General features: G+C 35.3%; 1 protein-coding gene across 4 annotated transcripts in view; it reads left to right on the forward strand.

The window, feature by feature from the left end:
* The window catches only part of LOC107654528 (acid-sensing ion channel 2-like), a 359,561-nt gene that overhangs the window by 332,470 nt on the left and 3,803 nt on the right, over nt 1-23,288 (forward strand). For all 4 annotated transcript variants that reach the window (XM_016441633.1, XM_016441634.1, XM_016441635.1 and 1 more), the window contains 5 exons: nt 10,283-10,433; nt 12,898-12,954; nt 17,992-18,145; nt 20,325-20,416; nt 20,506-20,585. In XM_016441633.1, coding sequence (XP_016297119.1) covers nt 10,283-10,433; nt 12,898-12,954; nt 17,992-18,145; nt 20,325-20,416; nt 20,506-20,585 — 534 coding nt within the window. The remainder of the gene's footprint in view (nt 1-10,282; nt 10,434-12,897; nt 12,955-17,991; nt 18,146-20,324; nt 20,417-20,505; nt 20,586-23,288) is intronic.

Consider the following 23,288-nt stretch of genomic DNA (forward strand, 5'->3'; position numbering starts at 1 on the left):
TTTAATATGGAAACAAGTTTGAACAAGATCAGTTTCTTGGATACTTATGTTTGTGTTGATGACAATACTTTATTTACAACTCTGTATAGAAAACCTACGGATCGGAATAGCATTCTTCATGCCAAAAGCTTCCATCACATTCCTCTGAAGAAAGGTCTCCCTTACAGTCAATTTCTTCAAATCAAGAGGATTTGCACAAACACTGATGATTTTGAGGTGGAATGCGATAAGATGTACGAACAGTTTCTTCTTAGAGGATATCCTGATAAATGGCTTAAGCAAGCAATTGAAAAGGTAAAATCTACACCAGTTAAATCAAAATCCAAGACATCTCAAAGACCTCCTTATATGTGTTGTACAACTTTCACTGTTCATAGTCAGACACTAAAGTCTATCATCAATAAACACTGGCATGTTCTGAGAGCTGATGATATTGGATATAGAATCTTCAAGGAGCCTCCCCTTTTTTCATATTATAGGGGACGTAACATAAGAGATCATCTAGTCAGTTCTGATACCTTCATTAAGGAGAACAAATATGTGACTTTGGATCATTCCACTGGCTTCTTCCCATGCAGGATTTGTTCAGCTTGTGAAAATGCAATTAAAATGGACTCTTTCACTAGCACCACCACTCAGAAAGCATTCAAAATCAGGGAGACCATCACTTGTTCATCATCTTTTGTCATTTATCTTATTTCATGCCCATGTGGTCTAGAATATATTGGCAAGACTAATCGACAATTAAAGACCCGCATCAACGAGCACAGGATCTATATCAGAAGGATGGATATTCATTCTCCTGTGGCCAGACATTTTGTGGATGCTCACCGTAAGCTTAGTGATATGAGATTTTCTGGTATTCAGAGATTGACCAGTTCAAGAAGAGGTGGTGATTCTAACAAAAGACTGTTACAATGTGAAGCTAAGTGGATCTATTATATGGACTGTGTATATCGGAAGGGATTAAATGAAGTACTTCAATTGTCATGTTTTTTATGAATTGTATTTTCTTGTCAACTCCAACAGACAACCATTGTTCTCCAATTTAATGTATATTATCCATAGCTTTAAATGTACACGTTGTGGTCTTTTTTTTTTTAAATGTATTTATTTTTTTATATTGTGTAATTTAATATGATGATTAACTGATTTGTTTTATTTTTTATTTATTTAGCATGTTGATCAATTGGATCAGTGCCTGTTCTGATTGATCATGTGATCTCCTAAATCATCATGTGATTTCTTAAATCAAGATGGCTCCTTGTTCCAACGTTGCTAGCTTGGCATTGAAAATGGTCAACATGTGACCAAAACGTTTGCTTTGTTGCCTTGTTTTTTTCAGTGAATTGCTTGCTTTCATCTTGCTTGTGACTTTTTTTTATTTTTGAGGGAGTGTGCAGACTTTTTTCAAGTATTTTACTTTTTGGGAAACTTTCTGTGGAACATAAATGTTCATTTGAGAAATTTATTTTTTTTTGTTGTTGTTGTTGTTTTTTTTATAATAGAAGTCAACGGTAACCAAAATGGTTTTATTCTTCACAATTTCTGTCACAGAAGAGATCATTTAAAAGCAGTAAATTTACTTTACTTTCTGTTGTCCTTTTGCATTATTACACCTTTTTTGCAATTGACTACTGTAAAGCTGCTTTGACACAATCTGTATTGTTAAAAGTGCTATAAAAATAAAGATGACTTGACTTGACTTTACAACATCCTAGCTCAATATCAGTGCTTTACTGTCAAGTGCAATTCTATGTGACAGAAATGCAATATTAACTCTGTTAACTGTATTTGCAGTACATTCAATAATATCTATCATTATTTCTTTCTGTCCTTTTTTATTTATTAATTTATTTCCTATCCCCTATCCGGCCCTATCCCCAGCAACAACATTCACGGGTGAACTCATGGGCCGGATGGGCTGGATTTGCAGGGCCAAATTGTAGCTCCAGTCCTGCATTTAAGTGTTTAATTAATTGCTTCGTATCTATTTGCCATAGATTGTCTATCTATCTATCTATCTATCTATCTATCTATCTATTGTCTCTGTCTGTCTGTCTGTCTGTCTGTCTAGTTACAATAGATATTTTGAAAAGCATTTTTCACAAAATGATTTTTTTCAGAAATCTCCTCTTCAGTAGCACTTACATATACCAAACTTTAAAGTTTTATTCCTATCTTTTTTGAGCAGTTTATTCATATATCATTCGCCTGATTTATATGACATTTTATTCCTAAAAACATGGTTTATTTTTTCTGGCTGTTGACAGTATTTTTGATTTATGTTGTGATAAAATAGATATCCAAAGTCCCCAATGTAAACAACTTCAATTCTAATATGTCAACAAAATGAAAGAAGAATTTTGAACCACCTGACTTTATCCAGTGTTCAGATTTTTCTTCTAGAAATTAGTGCATATTTAATTAGACAATGCATCATTTATACATATCATTTCAGAAAACTTGTAATACAAAACAATTGTCCTACGCACTGTGATTAATGTATATTTTTTATACACCTGTGTTGTCTTGCCTACTCTTTGCAGTTAGCAAGTCTGTCTTCTGCACACTATTATGGTTGGCATCTTTGCATAGGAAAAGTATCGTTGGCCCTGTCATGTGTTAGAAGAGTTTTGAACAATCCAGGTGATGAATAATGGTCATATACAGTATGTTTGTCTAAGTGATTTTCAAACACGGTGACATTCAAAACATCCAAAAATCTCTCAGACTATAGACATTCACTAAAAGTCTATTGTCACATGCACATCCAAAATTATGGACAGTGCTCCACACGACTCAATCAAGTTATTTGGACACAATTAAGTCCAGTTATTATGACATGTCTAATTTTAGTTGAGTTCACTCAATTCGCTTTAGTTCATCCTACATTAAGTATTTGAGTAGAGATAACAGGTTGTCGTGGAACCACTGTCCATGATTAAATCAAGTTCAGACAAAGAGTTAAAATAACATACTATCAAGCTAAATATAACTTTTCTTTAAACATACGATGTTAGATGTACTGATTACGGTAACCCTTTAGAATAATGGTCCATTGTTAACAAGTAACTATGCTGGAAGTAATAGGTAGTACTACATTAACACTGAGCTTAATGCAAACTAATATGGAAGCAAGATTAACTAAGCAGTAAGTAATAGCAAATTTAGGACAAAAAGTAGTTCCTTATTACGTATTAAATAATTACTAATAAAAATATACTCATTAAGATACTTGCTACCTATGACCAATTAATAAAGAATAACCAATTAATTACTAATCACAACAGTAACATGTCTAAAAATGTATTAAATTACAGATCACTAGTGGTTCCTGTGGGCTGACAAGGTAATGCTAATAAAGTGGGCTAATAAAGTAATTAGTGAGGGGTTGACATTGATTTCACAAGCATCACTTCATGAATGTTTAAAATTTTAAAATGATGTATTATCATTATTATTATTCTGTGTTTAAGTTTGAAATAAACTACTTTTTGGTAAGAGTATAGTAGTCACAGTCTCAACCTGTAGCTAACTTATTTGGGGGATATCATATTCATTCATTAGTTTCCGCAAAGAACCCATTTGAGGTGCATGCTTCTGAAAAAGACATTTTATGACCATGTTAAGAATAACTACTTTACTTTTAGACATGTTACTGTTGTGATTAGTAATTAATTGGTTATTATTTATTAATTGGTCATAGTTAGCAAGTAGTTCCCAGTGCAGATATTTTATTTAGTATTACTGAACACCTAATGAGGAACTACTTTTGTTCTAAATTTGCTATTACTTACTGCTTAGTTAATATTGCTTCCATATTAGTTAATAGTATTAAGTTCAGTGTTAATTTAGTACTGCCTATTACTTCCTGCATAGTTATTTGTTAACAACAGACCATTATTCTAAAGTGTTACCCTGATTACATCTCAAGCATACCCATTGGAGTTTTTTTTTTTAATTAAAGCAACTTGAATTCTTGTTCAAACGTCGAATTGAGCCAAAGAGTAACCATTGCTACTAGCTTTGTGTCTCATAATTAATATATATTAATAATAATTGAAATTCAAATCAATTTTTCGTGATCGTGTAGAACAGGTATTATCACACGTATATTTACTGGTTTACAAACAATTCACGCTGACATGCACTGAACCAAACATATAATCCTGTAACTGACACAATCAGGCACTTCATTTGGAAAATGCACTGGGTGTCAGTGGGCAGGCAAAGGAGGCAATGATGTGAAAGTAGGCATTGACGTGTTACTGTGGAGGCGTTATTGTATTGAGGCGTTCATCCGTGTTAATTCACAGTTCAGAACAAGTCCTTTTTGCAGCTTGGTTTCAATAATATTTTTTCCAGCATGTTTTTAAACATTAGCCATTAAATATATCAATGTTATATCATAATTCTCTTAACTTTATTGCCTGTGAGAGGCACTAGTGTGCGGCTAATGCAGTAGACTCACTTTTTAGTGTCCTTAGAGCTGCCTTCAATTTTTTGTTTAATATACCGTTCAAACGTTTGGGGATGGTAAGATTCTTTTTTGTTGTTTTTTTTTGAGAGAAGTCTCTTATACTCTCCAAGGCTAAATTTATTTGATCAAAATTACAGAAAAACAGTAATATTGTGAAATTATATTAATTATTAAAATGTATTACATTTTAAATTTACATTTTTACATTTTAATTATTCAAATTTTAAATGGATTTATTTGGTATACATAAAAGTCTGTAAAGTATAATATAAAGTTATTTGATGGATCAATTTAATGCACCCTTGCATAATAAAACATTATTATAATATACTATATTTATTATATTGTATAATTATTATTATTATTTTTTTTTTTAAGAAAGAAAGAAAAGGAAAAAAGAAAACCACAGACGTTTGAACTTTATATTTACTGTGAACTTTGCTAATAGTTTGTTAATAGTTGTACCAAGACTGGAGTGTGGTTAGTATGTGGTTCTGAATGTGCTGGAAAGATCAGCTGAGATATTAACTACCCTCCCCGTTGAACAAATGAGCCGGCCTGACAAGATCAGAACTTTTTCCCTGAAACTATTTTTTACAAACTTGGTTTTGACAACTTGGCCGGCCCACTGGGAAAAGTCGCAGTGCTCTTCATGGCCAGTCATGTGTGTCAGGGAGACCATTTTCAACAACACATTTATTTATTGCTCTTTTCTCAGCCCTGGTTGTCCCTCAGGACATGGCAGGATGCTATAAATCTCACTCTGCACATTCAGCGTCTTACCAACAGTAAACAGCTTTTGAGTTGCTGAGCATTGATTGAATTCAGAAAGTATGTTCTTTATTTTGTGATAATAACAGTCTTTGATTGATTGATTGATATTTTGGGAATTGTGTCTCAGTCACTGCCAGAATGCACTGAGAGCACAGCCTGTGCTCACATGTTCACTAAATATGTCTCTCCCTTTCAGATGTACTGTAAAAAATGGACCATAACATCAAATTATCCTTCAGATCCAAGCATTATTTGTCTGAACATTACATTTCATCACTTTATTTACCTTACCAAATGGTCATTTGGGTCTATGGTCTTAACTTAATCATTCCATTCATTTTGGAAATTTACATTAACAGAACAAATATAGCCGTGAAATTAGTATAAACCAAAATAAATAAAAGAACAGAACATTCCTTTAGATTTCGAGAAAATGATTTGTTTTTAAATATCCTCTGACCAGGAGGGTGTATCTCCAACTAATTAGCATTAACCCTGATGTCCTAGCCAGGGGCCGTAATGACTCGCTGATGCAATGTTGCAAGAAACCCATTACAAAAGACCCAAAGAGAAGGAGAAAAGAGCAAACAAGGTGAATGTGGCCAATTTCTAAAGCCATGTAATATGAATGCAGCTGGTAGGGTGAGCTGCAATGGCTTTTCATTTGATTGAAGAGTCTTGAGTTCACAGATTGAGCCTGAATGACATTTTCCTCTCAGAAATGCCTTTTTATTTTAGCTCAGCCGGGAGCTCTGTAAATTTAGCATTGGTTAATTAACTTTACTTTAGGCTTAAAGGACCCGCAAAAAAAATAAAAAATACTAAAAGCATCCAGCAGCGGGATATATTTTCCACTCCCTCCTGTCTGTCTCATCCCTCCTTCCTCCATTTGGGAGCGTCTCTAGTGATCCCTCTGGCAGAAAACCCCCAACACTCTGCCAGTAAATATGCTAAATTAGGTATTCAGACTAGTTTGAAGAAACAAACTGTCATTTCCAGCATTCAATTACATGACTTTTGCCAATATCATGGTCTCTAAATCACTATGATACATTTGCTATAGAATATTAACATTGTTTTCTGGTTTTATCAGTTCAAGCTGTGGTATAAGGTATGAATGAATGAGTTTAAACCAGTTGGTTTTGAAATGGATTGTTATCATTTAATCAAAAATATTTGTATTGTCATGGATGTGAAATGGTTTGTGTAGTATTTAACTTTAATAATCGTCATAAAATCAATAACCGTTTTTGTTATTAAGATAAAAACAGAGTAAGTAGAAGCTTTAGCTGCTCCTTTAAACTTTATGGCTGTAACTGCTGTTCTTTGAGAACATATCAATTAAGTTTTGCTTTCTTTTTAAAAAAAAACTTTTTTCTTCATGTAGCAGAAAGAAGCTTATTACCGCCTGCACGGCTCTTTGAGATAGTATAAATTCGAACTTGAGTGCTTAACTCTCTGTCCCTAGTTGCCAGTAACAGTGCATTTTAGATCAAACGTTTGAAGTTGGTGAGATTTCTAAATATTTTTGGGGAAAAAAATCTTGGATGTTCACCAGGGCTGCATTTATGTGATCAAAAAATACAGTAAAAACCTTAATAATGTGAAATATTATTACAATTTAAAAACTCCAGTTTTTAGTGTCACATGATCTTTCAGAAATCAAGAAGTATTATCAATATTAAATGTGGAGACTGTGATATTTTTTCTGTGATAACTTTTTTTTTTTTTTTAAGTGGCAAAGTAAAAGTGTTTACTTTTACTTTTGAAAAATGCAATGCGTCCTTGCAGTATTAATTTCTTGAGAAAAAAAAGACCCCCAAATTTTGAACAGCTTTTTTCAAAAATGTATTTGGAACGCACTGTGATCAGAAAGCATGCGTGTTCATCAGAGCTGCGTAGTGACAGAAGGTGGTATATAAAGTATCTACCCTCAGAGTTAGTTGAGTGTGATCACAGAGCTTCACACACACTGATGCTGGAAGGGAAGGTCATTATAAGGGCAGAACCCTGATTTACACTCTCACTGTCTTAATCATTAATGAATAATTAATGTAAATGGAACATCAGCATTTTCTACAACTCAACTGACTGATTGAATTAAAAATTATAGCTCACACAACCCTGTACTGATTTGTAATGTTAATAGTAAGAACCGATTGTAAAAAACAATGTGTAATAATTAGAGCTATCAATTTAACATATAATTGCTAGTGTGGTTAATTGAAAAAAAAAAAGCAATAAAATTAATTCAATAAAAAGTAATGTTATTAGTTATATCCATATTTGTCCGTAGTTATTTCAGAATTGTAATCAGAGTGGAGGGGCTTGGCATGTATTTTTGACACAACATCTTTAAATTGAGTGAGACACTGAAAAACAGTGTTCAGTTGGAATTGCTTATCTTCAGTGATTTATAAATTATATATTGACTTCTAAAGCATGTTTATTTTTTGATCTCATCTGCTAAGGTAACATTTGGGGGCTTTTTTGTAATCTTTAAAACATTTTAATAACTATTTCTTCTAGTATAAGTAGTAGGCCTATATCTGTTTTATTGTATATTTTTGTACTTCTATTTATAATTTTTTTTTTTTATCCTTTGATGTTGGAATTACTGATGCAATCACAGCTACTAGTAATACACAGATAAAGCATGATTTCCATACACTTTGAGAAATACTTAATTAAGCTTGCTTTTCATATAGTTCAAAGAGAGTCTATATGCTGCAATACCTCTGAAGGAACACTGCAGAAATGCAAATGAAGTTATTATAAGGCTGTTTACCAGAGAATCTATGGTTGATTTTGTTTTAAAGATATTGTTTGTTGCGGCAGGCTTTTGTCAGCATTTCCCCTCTGATACCCAGTGTCAGATCTGGATGCGGGGTTTATTTTTGATTCCCAGAGCAGAGGTAAGACGACAGGCCTTTTAAAGTCTTCCCATGCCAAAATAGCTTTGATTTTATCTCCACTGACAAATTTAATTTGCCTGTCAGATATCTTTTTTTCCCATCAGCAGCTGCGTGAAATCAGTTCCTCAATCTGTGCCTGATGCTCAGTGGTTTCCAGACGCAGTTGGAAAGAGATTATGTCCCTTCTTATGCCCTCCAAGTCAGCTCATTATTCACATTTGGCTCTTTCGGTCTTAAGACCGCATTACCCATTATGTCTCCTGTTGAGACTAAATGAAGCTGACCTGCATGGAAGCGTGGGTAATGTATGCTCGGAGAAGTGTGGATGTGGGCAACCTATTGTTTTGGGGCAGATGGACTCCTCCTCCTCTCCACCTGACATTTCCTGTGTCATGTCTCTTCCCCTTGTTGTTTACGATCTCTTTTGTCATTCCCTCTTAAATTCTTAATCCTGCTCCATATTTCTCTCTCCCTTGACATTCACGCCCTTCCCTCCCTGCCGCCTTCCCCATCCATCTGCTGCCAGGTTCGCTGATACGAGAACCAGTCCAGGGTGTTTGCTCATGTAGGATTGTGGAGTGTGATCGTGTTAGAAGTTGTCTGTAACACAGTAAACAATCCTTCCAGCCAGTGGACACATGCCAGCATGCATGATGCCTGTTGCTGCATCTGACAAAATACGCTTCTTGTGTCTATGTAAATCCTTAGACAAAGACCTCTGTAAAGCATCCTTTTTCATACAATTGTTTATCACTCTTGCGCAGAACAGAAGGGAGGGACTCTGTGCACTTTGTGTGCCAAATTGGAACTAATTCACTTTTTTTCGATGATTGTGATGTGGTGTGCATAGAGTTTTTTTTTTTTATGTTTTCCTGGCTGATATGAAGGTGGTTTTGGACTTTATTCTGACATGCATGGATTAAGCTTTGCACTAATTTCGGTTACAGATGCCATTGTAGAAATATCCAGAGGATAGAATATTATTAATTTATTCAGCAAGCAAACATGCCCAATAATAGTGGGTTAGTCTTGCCAAGAACCTCCCACTCAGATAGGAAGAGACTGTCTGATCGATTTGATGTCAAATGAAAAGCAACAGACCACAGATGACATTTTTGAGTCTTCCATCCTATCTTTACTTTTTAGCTCTGTAACTTATATAGTTATACTTTTTTTTTTTTGGTACAACAAGGTGCTATTAGTTAACATTAGTTAATGCATTAACTAACAATGAGCTATATATTTGCTACATTATTTATTAAGCTTTGTTAATGTTAGTTAATAAAAATAGAATTGTTTTATGTTAGCTCAGGTCCATTAGCTAATATTAACAGATACAACTTTTGATTTTAATAATGTATTAGTAAATGTTGGAAACCAACTGAAATTAATAAATCCTTATGAAATATTTTTGTCAATTCATGATAAGTATAATTGACTAATGTTATCAAATAGAACTTTGTTGTAAAGTGTTACTCTTTATTTTTTTTATATTGATTTTCAACTTTTGTCGTTGCTTTTTAGGTAAACTTTGACTAGACTATTTATTTTGTTTTTGCTTGCAGTGTTGAGATATACAGCCATAATAGAGCAAATACATGAAAATTAATTATATAGTAATTTCTGTGAGCTATTGTACAGAAAGCAGAAAAGTTCAAAATAGGCATAACTGGAAAATACAGTTATGCTTGTGAATATCTAGTTTATTCACTCAATCTAAACTCTAATGCCAATCCAATTAATTGAAAACAATAGTAACTGTAATAACAAATTAGTTCTGGCTCAAAAACATTCATTGTATCAGCCCAGTACTATTATCTTCCAGGGCAGTTGTTTTGTGTGCGATATGACATTAGAGGGTTAGGAAATGGACTGTGAATGCTCTGTGGGCATGCTGTCAATTGGTGTTTATTGAGATAAAATAAAAGACATTTGCATTGACCACTGGTGTTGTCAAAAGCAGTATACTTCCCACCAACCCCCAAAATTAAATTAAATAAAAAAAGTTTGTAAAAAGAAAAAAACTCTATTGCCAGTGTTGCTGCATGAGAATGTCAAGCACATGCTAATCAGCCTGTCTAATGCATTATAATCTTTTCTTCTCCTTCAGCTGACATACCTTCCTCCTCCGTGGGGCGAATGTGTGTCCAGAGCCCTGGATTCAGGCCTCTTTCAGGTGTACAGTGTGTCTGCCTGCCGTATCGAGTGTGAGACGCGCTACATCGTAGAAAACTGCAACTGCAGGATGGTCTACATGCCTGGTACGTCCCAACATAGCAGTGCTTGAAACTTATCTTTTTTCTTCATACTCACCCTCTCTCACTTCTACGATACATTTCAATTTCACTTTTCAGTTTCAGAAATGATCGTGATTTTATACAAAATATTGCCAAAGTATCAATAATAAAACAAAAACAAAAAACAGGTCCCTGTTTATATTAAGTGGCCATAACTACTATGTACTTACATTTAAATTAATCATGTGATACAATGCACTTATTGTGTACTGTACATACATATTTTCCACATTGTGCTTATATTTTAAAAAAGAACTGCATGTAATTACATCAGTAATTAATTTCTGTAATTACATATATAATTACACTGTTGACCCATCCCTTACACCTTAAAACTATTAAACCTACACAACCAAACCTGTCCCTAACCTTATCCGTATCCCACCTCAATAGTAGCAAAAGTGTTTGCAATACAATATGTACACATTAAGTACATTGCACTTATTTTTTGATGTAAGTATACATAGTAGTTAAAGGGGACATAACACACACACAGTTTCACCCAATCTCATGTTAATCTTGAGTACCTATAGAGTGACCGTTCCATCCTTCAGTATCAAATGATGTGCAAATCCAGCGTCGAACTGGGCCTTATTTATAAAACATTCATCAACAAACACACTTGTGAAACTCCGTTGCTGCCCCGGAAAAACAAACTGCATCCACTGTTTACATAACGCTGGGTTCTTTAGGAAGCTGAACAAAGTTATCTTTCCCTTACAACCAAAAACACATTTCTTTGGAGACATTCTTCCCGAGCAAGTCCCGTGCAGCGCTGCTGCCGGATGAAGCGTGTTGATGGGCGCGATCTCGCTCTTGCTCTGGTCGATATGTGCGTGGGCGCGCTCTTCTGGGAGAAATACCCATATAAGGAGTTCCACCCTCGTTTACGTCATTAAGAGCCACTATCGAAAAAAACTCTCCGAAACTTGTACGAACCCGGAAGTAAGATTTTTGGCACAGAAATACTCCATCATACATCCAAATTGTTTTTTGAAACTTTGTCCATGCTTAGCATGAGAATCCAACTCTTTAACAGTGTAAACAACTCTGAATGCATGAAACAGCATTGTCTTAAAAACACTAAATATGATGTGTGAAGCAGTGACTATATATGTGATAGACATAAATGACAGCTTTTATGATGTGTAAATACTTAATTTGCATACAAATCAGAACAGATTTCCAACCCTTTTTTATAAATTCAGATGACAGACATAATGAAGACGTCACTAATAATGCCTGTGACTGAACAGTTATGACAAACAGAGTTTGTACTGTCTATCACGAAGCCAGTAGGGACCAATGTTCCCATCTTCTCTGTGTAAACCCATCTAAGGTCATTAATTCTTGATGAACAGTCATTCAATGAGGTCACATCTCATATTCTGGCGGAAAGCAAGTCAGCATGAGGTTGTGTGTAGTGATAACTTGATGGCTTGTGGCATTTGTGGTTTGCATTTGGCAGCCGAGCAAAACCTGACTGAACTTGTTTAGATGAGGTCAGAATATAGAACTGAATTCAGTATTCTGTGGGTCAAAGGTGGTTTGGAACAAGCCCACGAACTGACAGCAAGGGCTTGTAAGCATGAGCCGTGAGTGAACTTGACATATTGTATAATTTGAGAAGTGTGGAAGATCTCTCCGCAAAATGGTCTTCAGAAACATTCCATTTTAATTTAATTTCACTGATAAAATAGTCATTTTGGCCCATTGATAAATAGTCATCTTTAACTGTTGCTAAATGTTCTTTTTAAAGACGCAGTATATTTCCATGATTTCACAATATGATTTCATGAACTTTTCATTGTGACTTAGTGCCCTTTATGTCCCATTCTTAATGCCAATTTATGCACTCCCATAATAGCTGATCTTTAAAGTTAGTGCTGCAGTCGTTTTCATTTTCAACCGGTCTCTTTTAAAGAAACAGTATGGTTTCCATTTTCACCTATCTGATAAAACTGCACTTTTTTTAACACAGGTCCCTATTAATTCTAACCCATAGGTGCCAACCTCAACCTCTTGCTACTTCAGTTGACGCTGAAGACAGGACAATTATCTCATAGATGACTAGTCCTTCATTCATACAGGCACCCTGCTCTAATACGGCAATTATAGATTCATTAACTGATTGTGACTGCTCTGTGATGTACATTCAGGATACGTCCGATACATTTTGGCCAAGAGCAAGTGCAGACGTGCACAAAACTCTCTTCCATACGCACACACACACACACACACACACATTCCCAGTTGTTTATTTCCTTGTCGTGCTGCTGAGTTTGGCTGGGTGAAGGTTGGTCTGTTTTTTCTCCTACTCAGAACACGTTTTCAGTGTTTCATTATTAATTTAAGAAGGCTGAATAAAGAAGAACTTTTCTTTGGTACTTACATTTTTTCTGTTTCTTTGTTTTTCTCTCATTTCTAGGTGATTCTCCGTACTGCACTCCTGAACAGTATAAGGACTGTGCTGAACCTGCTCTGGGTGAGTGTGCTCTTCACGCACATATACTGTACACACTCACACTGTTTCCATGTTTTATGGGAACATTCCATAGACGTAATGGTTTTATAGTGTGCATACTGTATTTTTTATCCCCTTACCCTACACCTACCCAGTGGTGGACAGTAACGGAGTAGTTTTACTTCGTTACTGTACTACCCATAAACCTCACAGAAAATAACTTAAAAAAAATTAATTCTGTATCATTTATAAGCGGTTTTCCTCACGGGGACCAACAAATGTCCCCACAAGGTCAAAAATGACTTATTACTATGCTTGTTGGGTACATTTGGTACCTATAATAATAATAATATAGTAATAATATAATAATAATATTAAAAATATTATAATATAGGGAATACCCGGTGCACACATTAGTCTCTACACCCATTTATTATTTATACATATAGTATACACGTTAAATTGGGTCAGAACAATTCAGAATAGCATTTCACCACATTTAATTCAAGACACATTGAGAGTTTGTATTCCATTTTGTTTGTAAATGCTCCAGTCAAGGTTTTGTTTGTAATAGCATACATATTTCTGGCTCCATTTAGCATACTTTCTCAAAAAATGATGTAAAGTTCAATATGATCTATCTCTATAGTCCAGCTGATCTCAGTCCTGGAGAACTCCAGAACTGCACATTTTGTATGTCTCCCTGTGGATTTAAAGGACAGTTTTAAATTTAGTAATATTCCATAATTTGACTGCATTGACACTATCAGATGAGAGCAAAACTTAAACTCTATTGAGCTGGATAATGACACTGTTGGCTTCTGTACACTCTAAAAAATGCTGGGTGAAATATGGGTTAAATGTTTAACCAAGCTGGGTCAAAACAACCCAATTGCTGGGTTTGTCCATATTTTACCCAGTACTGGGTTGTATTTAACCCAGCATTTTTAGAGTGTAGAGCTGCTTTTTAGCTGAATCAGATTTATTTCATAATTTATGAATTTTGCAACATTAACACTGTTATTTTCCGGTTTATTACTGTGAAGATTTAGCACTATCTGTATTGGTAACATTTTAGGATAGGGACCAATTGTCACTATTAAGTTGCTTATTAGCATGCCTATGTTTATTAGTACTTATAAAGCACATATTCTGCATGACCATATTCTACATCTCTAATCCTACCCAATACCTAAACTTAACAACTACCATACTAACTATTAATAAGCAGCAAATTAGGAGTTTATTGAGATAAACGTTGTAGTTAATGGTTTGTTCATAGAGAGAATTGGACCTTAAAATAAATTGTGACTAAAGACATCAAAAAAGAAGAGGTGCTAGTGTACTTCAGTGCCAGGATTGAGAACCACTGTACTTTTCTGCAATATAAATAGGCTGTATCCAAAACGGCATAGTCTCTTTTTTTTAACCCCCATATTCGACCTGCTCGACATAACAAAACAAGAACGAGTCCGGATGTTTTTGACATTTTCTCATCAGTGATTGATCTTCCTCCTCTGTAGCTGTGTTTTGTTGTTAAGTCGGATCCTTGAAAAGGGGAAAAGGGCAAACGGAGGAACAAAAAGTAAAATAAATGTAATAGAACAAATCAGTTTGTTTGTATGTGTGCTTGTGTCTCTCTTGTACAGCAGTTGGAAGCATTAGACATCAGAACGTATTACATATAATCTTCACAAGCTTCACCAAATTAGACTATATTAACTCTGCGTGGAGAAACTTTGAAAGTATTCTTCGGTTCTCTTACAAAATAATTGCATTTTTCTTTGCAGATCTTGATTCCTCTTGACACTGAGACTGCTTTATTGAACTTCAAATCCGCTTGTGAACTCGCACAAATTAAGCCACAGTTTTGGAAATGTATTCAGGGAAAACAAAGACTTGAACTGTTTTGTGCACCATCCCTACCAACAGAATGCAGTCTGGCCCTCATTAACTCCCTCTCTATGTACCATCTGACAGTATATACCAGCGGTCTATCCCACACATAATAACCAAGTTGGCTCCATGTTAACTAATTATCTTCCACTAATGAGCAAATTCAAATTAGAGCACAGCTAGGACTGTTCATTTTCAAACGGCTGAGGTATTCAACGCACAAGCCATTTCCAAAGACATCCTCAGGTTATTAATATGTCCAATTTCACACATTTTTACCTTTTTATTAGAATTCTCTGTGCACAATTATGCAAGATAAAGCCAATAGAGTATGAAGAGAGACAGACTTCCAAACCACTGGAAAAGTTTCAGTGGGAAGTCTCTGACCTCAGTTGAACAAGAGCACTGTTCAGCACAAGAGGCTGAACAGCTTGTCCAAAACATTCGCTGCTGGCTTCAAAATGCTTGACAGCTGGTTCTTATCTTTGGCAAAGTGAAGAGGAAATTATCACCAACTCCAACTTTCTGTTCACAGCACCCTGAGGAAAGAAGGAATATGTATTTTCGGTTTCACCAGAACAATATGCAGATGAACACATTTAAAAATGAATGGGAGGCTATTAGAGGTATGAAAGGGATATTGCTGGAATTAAAAAAAAAAGAAAGAAAGATTAAGAAAAACAGAATGAGTGAGATTGGCAATGATAGAAAACACTCAGAGACAGAACAAGGACTATTACACACAGAATGTTAATCAAGAGATGTTCAGAATGGAATAATAATGTACTGCTTACAGCACACTGTGCACTATATAATGTCTATATAATGTATACTGCCTACAAAAAACAGTATTCAATGAGGAAATAGTATGCAATGTTACATTAAAAACAGCAGTACTCCTAAGAAATAAGCATTGTTGTTTTGTATTGTTAATGCAGTTATTTTAATCAAATTAACTTTTTTTCTCTCTCTGTCTCTTTTGGTAGTCTGATCAAATACTGCAAGAAGGACATATTACAAGTGACGGTCAAAGCCAGGGTCAAAACCTGGTAGTTAGCACAAATAACAAATACCCATTATGTAAATGACAATGACATAATGATTTAGTACTTATGTAAAATACTAAATCAGCTATTCTATTAGAATTGTAGTTGTGATGGTACAATAAGATCCATTAGTTAACATGAACTAAGAATGAACAATACTTCTACAGCATTTATTAATCTCAGTTAATATTAATTTCAGCATTGAAGAGCCACAAAACGGTATTTATTGTTTGAATTTCTTTAAAAATGACAATTTAAAAGCTGAGAGTCCTGAGACCTTGTTTCATACCAGAAGTAACCTGCTCTGTATTGTCTGTCGGCGTGTTGTCAGTTTAGTCTTTGCTCTGCAATGTATTTTTGACTGCGTGAGAACATGATGAGTAGTGTGAGATCAGCATTGTTTGTCGGGGATAGCAACAGTAAGTCTTTGCGAACGGTCAATTGATTTTCCATGCATGCAGAAAATGTCCACACTGTACACTGTTTATATTCTGTACTGTTAAAATAGTACAAGTAGTGTGGTAGTATGAAACTCCCAACTGTTTTCTATAACACAACCCTTGTGGTTTGGAGCACAGGATCTGCCATTGGCAATGCTTGGAAAAAAAAGATGTGAAAGTTATGGGATGTGAACGGTGCTGTGAAGTTCATACAGAACGATGGATTTAGCACAAGATTATAGCAGATTTAATAGCCCTGTGTTTGTGTGTGTGTGTGTTTTCTGTTCAGTTGTCTGCGAGTGAGTGTGTGTGTGTGTGTGTGTGTGTGTATAGAAGAGGTTAAATCTGACTTAATTCTCCAATTAAATGATGTGACTTTAGTATCATCTCCAACAGAAGGGGTGAGAGAGGAGATGGAAGTGAGGAGAAGAAACAGCGGTGGAGATAGAAAATGTCAGGGAAGGAGGAATTTAAAAATGTTTCTGTGAAAGGTCAGATTCCATCTCCAGGTCATGCAAGTTATGAGCTGATTAGAAATCTGAGGAAGGCACAGCCAATAGCAAAAGATTCCAGCCCTTGGCAACAGACAAGAGAATAGCAAATTATTCTCTTTTGTTATTTTACATGTACAAAAATGGGAAATAAGAAACAGTAAGGACTTGGTTATAAAACACATTTTATTCTAACCAAAAAAAAAAAAAAATCCCAGATTGCCATTGAATTTGTTTTTTTTTGTTTTTTTTGGGAAAAAATAAGGCTATTATGATTAACAATAGCATAAAATGCCCCTGTAGGATATCAAAAGGAATTGTTAAGTGTTTTAAATCTCCTGTAGCTCCCCTGTGATTTTCTTGAACTGTCCAGCTGCAAGACACTTGATGGAAATCACAGTTCCAATGCAGTAAGTGGGAGTGTGATAAAGACCCAGTTGGATTCTAGGAATCAGATGTGAATCAAAAAGTCCTGTAGCAATTTCTTTATATCCAGTAGGGGCTTTGAGAATTCTTATTTGATCCTTTTAGGATGCTTTAGGTTTGGTTCCAAACTATGATTGGCATTCCAATTGCAATCCTGTACACATTGCTTATGCTTTGACTAGCGGGGCACAGACTCTTCACTGAAGCATTGAGTCTCTTTATCATTCACTGAAAGCTAAATGTCAGCAAGTTTATTCAAGATAAATATTTTTACAGTAAATACGTTTCACCTGTCAATCATTCAGTCTTTTGTTTTTCTCTAGAATGTTAGAAAGCACTTTGACAATATGATCGTTGCGGTTTATCAGATTCATAGTGGTGGTTTTCATCATGCTTGCAGTATCTCTCTAAAGGTAATTAAAAGTGCAACACATAATATTTTTCCAAGCCGTCAAGAGTTGACAGCAGTGATTTGAAAGTCTTCTAACAAGGCCAAAAGTTGAATTATACTTCAATCATTGTTTTTGACTTCAATCATTGTGTGTGTGTGTGTGTGTGTGTGTGTGTGTGTGTGTGTGTGTACCTGGTATTTATCAAGTTAAGGAATGTCATACATAGAACCCAGGAATGCTGCCTGCAGAAAGAACTGACATATATTCTCCCTTTCTTCCCTGTACCCTTTCCTGTCTCTCCTCATTTTCTTTTTCTCTTTTCTCTTTTCTCTTTCCTCTCGTCTATACCCTTTCATGCTTTCCGTAGCTGCTCTGTCAGCTGTTGAAGGCACAAACTGCATCTGCAGGAGCCCCTGTAACATGACTCGATACAACAAAGAGCTTTCCATGGTCAAGATCCCCAGTAAAACCTCTGCACGCTACCTGGAGAAGAAGTTCAACCGGTCGGAGAAGTACATCACGTGAGTACACACCTCACATCTTTCCCCTCAAATACATCAAAACAGCTTTGAATTCAGCATTCAAAAAGGTCTCTGAAGTATATTTTTTATGTATGTTGCAACTTTTTCACCACTTTCCAAACTTTTTAATTGTTGTCCTTGTAATACCTTTTACGAGTTTTAACTTTTACCTCATTACTGCCACCAATTTGCAAAATTACCAGTTAATGTTCCACCTCATATCAAGATCACAGAGATGGAGCTTGTTAATGATCACAAGCTTGCACTTTTCTAGCAGGGATGAGCTGTGCTGTTATTAAGCTTGAGAAAAATTCTGAAATTAAGAATGTACTTCAATTTATTCACAAGCTTGAATTAAACTGGACATAAATCACCAGTGGTGGAAAGAGAACTGAAAAAATATACTCAAGTAAAAGTACCATTACCTTCCAAAAAATGTAGTACGTGTAGAGTAAAAGTACTTGTCCAAAAAAACTACTTGAGTAAGAGTTGCATTAAATAGCGAAGTATTTCTTTGTAATTCGTTACTTCACACCCCTGTAAATCACAGGATGTTAAAGTGAAATGACAGGAAGAGATTTATTTTTTTTTTTTTTAGAAGTCTTTTGAGAAGTCTCTAAATACAATCAGCAATATTTTTATAATTTAAAATAAAAATTTTCTATTTTAATATATTTTATAATGTATTTTATTCCTGTAATGTCAAAGCTGAATTTCTCCAGTCTTCAGTGTCACATAATTGTTGTGGAATAATATATATATATATAATGTGAAAAAAGTAATGCTACTGGAAAGCACAATATTTTGTTTGGTAACGTTTATTGATAATTCATAATGAAAAGTACAATTAAAATAAACAGTTGGGTTGCTTATAAATTGTATTCTATCTTAATTTACATACTAAATTCACATTTAAAATGATCATTTTTCAATTACAAATTGAGGAAATATAATTGAATTGACATTGCTTTTCCACTACAAATGATGCACAACCCTGGTTGTGACACGAGGAAATGGACGCTGTATTTTGAGAGAAAGCTTTACTTGTGTCAAAGAAACTCCCCCTGTGTGTTGTTGTCCTACTTAATGTGTGTTTGAAATGTTGCCTCAGTTTATAGATGTGCTTCTCTACAATAAAAGCAACATGAGGACGCCAGGACATTTGATGTGGCTCTCAGACATATTTATTTCTCCTCTAGACATTTAGCTGACAAGTTGGGAACACTTTTGCTTTGTGTCAGGAAGATTGAGGGAGTTGTTCTTCAATATAGTGACAGATATCACATCCTCTCCATTCATTAGTTCATCGTCATAGCGATGAACTCTCTCTCTCTCTCTCTCTCTCTCTCTCACACACACACACACACACATACACACACACAGAGAGAGAGATGTTGCTGAAGCACAGAGTCAATTAAATCAGCTTAAAGCAGACAGCATATCATCACTCTGGTGTCCCACTAGAGAGATAAGCTTTTCTAGACTGCTTCGTTTGATGATGATAGGGGAAAAAACTTGTTTACTTTAACTCCTCCACACATGCACGCAAATTATCGGTCATGCCAAGATCATTCATCTCTGCAGCATAATAGAGGCGTAGTGAATGGTTGAGATAATGCTAGTGTAATTGTTGTCAGGGTTTGGAGGTTAGCCCTCTTGCAGTTTACCAACTAACATCCAACAGCTGCCAATTTGCCTTTGGCCTGTTCTTGAGACTGCTCTGAGAAAGGTGTGTGTGCGTGTGCGTTTGTGTAAAAAAACAAAAACTGTATCCTAATCAGGTGACACACAGGATAAAATGTTTGGGTAGATGTCCACTAGTGCAGATGTAATCACTAGAATAACTAGAGCTAACAGATATATTGTTGGTAACCATTTTTATTGACTTCACTTCTGTTCTAAGCAGCCATGACATTTTATTGGTCATGTGGTTTTATTTATGTTGCATCACGCTGGCTAGCTCTGCCTACAGTGAAATCTCATTGGTTTAAAATCCTGCTCCACTTAGCTTAATATTAAACATCAAAAATCTTCTGCTTAGCGTTGCTTGTGTCAGGTTGCACAACTTATTTGCTTCTGGTGTGAACAAACAAATCACTTTTTTTGCAGGAAGCATGTTTTCTGGTTATGAATTTGAATATAACTTCAAAACATCACTCTTTGTGTTCTGTTGATGCAGGGACAATATCCTTGTTCTGGATGTGTTCTTTGAGGCTCTGAATTATGAGACCATAGAGCAGAAGAAAGCGTACGAGGTGGCGGGTCTGCTAGGTAACACAGCACACTGCAGCATGAATACTGTGTCTTTCATCTTTTCTCTCTCTCTGTTCCTCTAAATCATAAATATATTTATGTTGCAGGTGATATTGGTGGTCAGATGGGCTTGTTTATCGGTGCAAGTATCCTGACCATACTGGAGCTATTTGATTATGCATATGAGGTATGTCAACATCTAAACACAGGGTTCAAAATGAACTGCGAAGTAACCTGAGAAAGTATACAAAAACATTTTTATTTTCGCAGTTATGTGTCATTCTCTATTACAATATCAAATAGTATTTTTATTATAATATTAAAAATATTTATAAGTATTTATTTAGAAATATTTATTTAACAATTTGTCGTCATCATAATGGGATTATTTACCTGCTTTTTTCTTGTAGTCACAAAATTGCAGCAACTACCATTCAAAAGTTTGGGCTCAGTAAGATTTTATGTTGGTTTTATTTATACTTTTTAAAAATGAATCTAAAGTGAGAGTAAAGGCATTTATAATGTTACAAAAGATTAGCACGATTGTTTTAAACATTGATAATAATAAAACATGTTTCTTGAGCAGCAAATAAGCATATTAGAATGATTTCTGAAGAATCATGTGACACTGAAGACTGGAGTAATCATGCTGAAAATTCAACTTTGCAATCACAATAATAAATTACATTTTAAAATATATTTTAATAGAAAACAGTTATTTTAATTTTAATAATATTTCATAATATTATTTTTACTGTGTTTTAAGCAAAATGCAGCTTTGTTGAGCATAAGCCATGGTGAGACGTCTTTCAAAAACATTAAAAAATCGTAGCGACCCCTGACTTTTGAATGGTGATGTACAAAATGAGTCTGCATCACTCTGTCAAAAATGTGATATGTGTCCTTTGCGATCCTATTTACTATTGCAAGATATATTCTGCATATGTGATTATCATTCTTATTAGTTGCCAGCCTCTGGCAAGAAACTTATATATATTTACTCACCGAAGCCAATTTTTACATGCATTTGGCATTTGTTGAGTGTTAATTCTGGACCCTGTCTGACACACAAACATGCTGTTCAGTGTCCAGACTCAGAGGCACAGGAGACACTATACACACTGTAATAAAACACACTCAGCCATGATAAATGCAAATGTATTCAGAGAAGCACACACATACACACAGATTCCCCCAGACACAGTGATGGCTGTTGAAAACTTCAGTCTGTCTCTGGTGTAGAATGAATGACACTCTGATGGAGAGTTTCATCATAATGAGCCTTCATTAATTCTGCATTGCTGCTGGTCTCTTTGCTCTATGGACAGCAGCCAGCACAAGCCCTTACACCACTCATACCCTCGGGGGCACACACACACACACACCCTCATTTTGCATTCTGTACTGTCCTGTTTTAATGGATTTTTGATGCAAGATCGCTTAAAAAGGACATATTTCATCTTAAAAATTATTTTCTGAAGCTTAAGCCTCTCTGGATTTTAAGCCTTTTGTTAACAAAGCACATAAAAATAAAAGAAACACTAAAGCATTTAGCTTCATTGGAAATGCATGAGAACTATACATGCCCAATGAGATTTTAGCTTTAAAAATATGGTCATCTCAAGAACTGACCTATTAGCCAGCTATTTTTATTTTATTTTTTAATTCACAAGACTCAGTAATGTCCACGGGGCATGTTAAGCCTCCTCCTCCTTCAGGGCAAAGGCACCTCTCCCAAGTGTGTGATATTATAAATCATACTAGAGCTCATGCATATTGATTAGGTCAGCCTCACATTTCTTGGTAACCTCCTAGTGCAACCCAGTAATGTGACCTAAGTATTATTCATTAGCTAGGCCTTTACCATATTCGGATCGGACTTGGCCAAAGATTTTCACATGACCAAAAAGTTATACCAATAAAAGCACAGCAGACTCAACAACGATAAAACAAGCTGCTCTGAGAAGTGATAGTGGTCATAGTGAATACCATAGTGAGTGTCTGAATGGATATTTGTTATCAAAAATGAAAATTCTGTCATCTCTAAACTATCCCTTTGCATATGAATATTAATCAAATTCAAGATTGCATCTAAATTTACTACACTCGTAAAAACAAAAATTCCAAAAGGTGGTTTTCACAGCAGCCATGGAAGAACCATGTTTGGTTCCCCAAAGAACATTTTGTGTATTTGTGATAATAAATAGATGCCAAAAAAAAAAAAAACCTTTATTCAAGCAAAGATCTCAAAACCACTATCAAACAGGCATTGACATCCAAAGATTTTCAATGGAAAGTGGTAAAGCCTGCTCGAAAAGTTGCTAAATGATGTCATATGCTAATTAGCATATTCATAAAACTATTGCATGACATTTGTATTCTGCCAACCTTTTACGTTTGTTTGCTTTTCTACTACTCTCTAAGCTCACATACAGTATTTTAATACAGGCAAATTCAAGCCCAATACAACTGTTTTCATTGATATATTTTTCGGTTTCTGTTGTCCGACAACAAGATGAATATTAAATAGTGACTAAAACACGGCCCATTAAGACTACTCCCTTCCAAGCTGTTAATCTGCCCTAAAATCCTGATTTATAATTGTAACAAACGTTCGTAGTTCGGGAAGAAGGAGGCGGGAACCGGCGAACATTTAAAACTTTAATAAAATAAACAAACACAAAACGAAAGTAAAGCGGCAGCCCCTCGCGGACGACTGCCACACGGGGGGTACTCACGAGACTGCGCTCTACTCCCGTCCCCCCTCCCCCCTCAGGGGCGGGAGTACCTGGGGGTAAGGACAGACAGACGAGGTGAGAGAAAAGGAGACAGAAGGATGAGGAGAGACAGAGACGAGAGAGCGGAGAGAGAAAAAAAAAAAAAATCTTGT

The sequence above is a fragment of the Sinocyclocheilus anshuiensis genome, unplaced genomic scaffold, assembly GCF_001515605.1.
Source record: "Sinocyclocheilus anshuiensis isolate Anshui unplaced genomic scaffold, SAMN03320099.WGS_v1.1 scaffold419, whole genome shotgun sequence".
NCBI lineage: Eukaryota > Metazoa > Chordata > Actinopteri > Cypriniformes > Cyprinidae > Sinocyclocheilus > Sinocyclocheilus anshuiensis.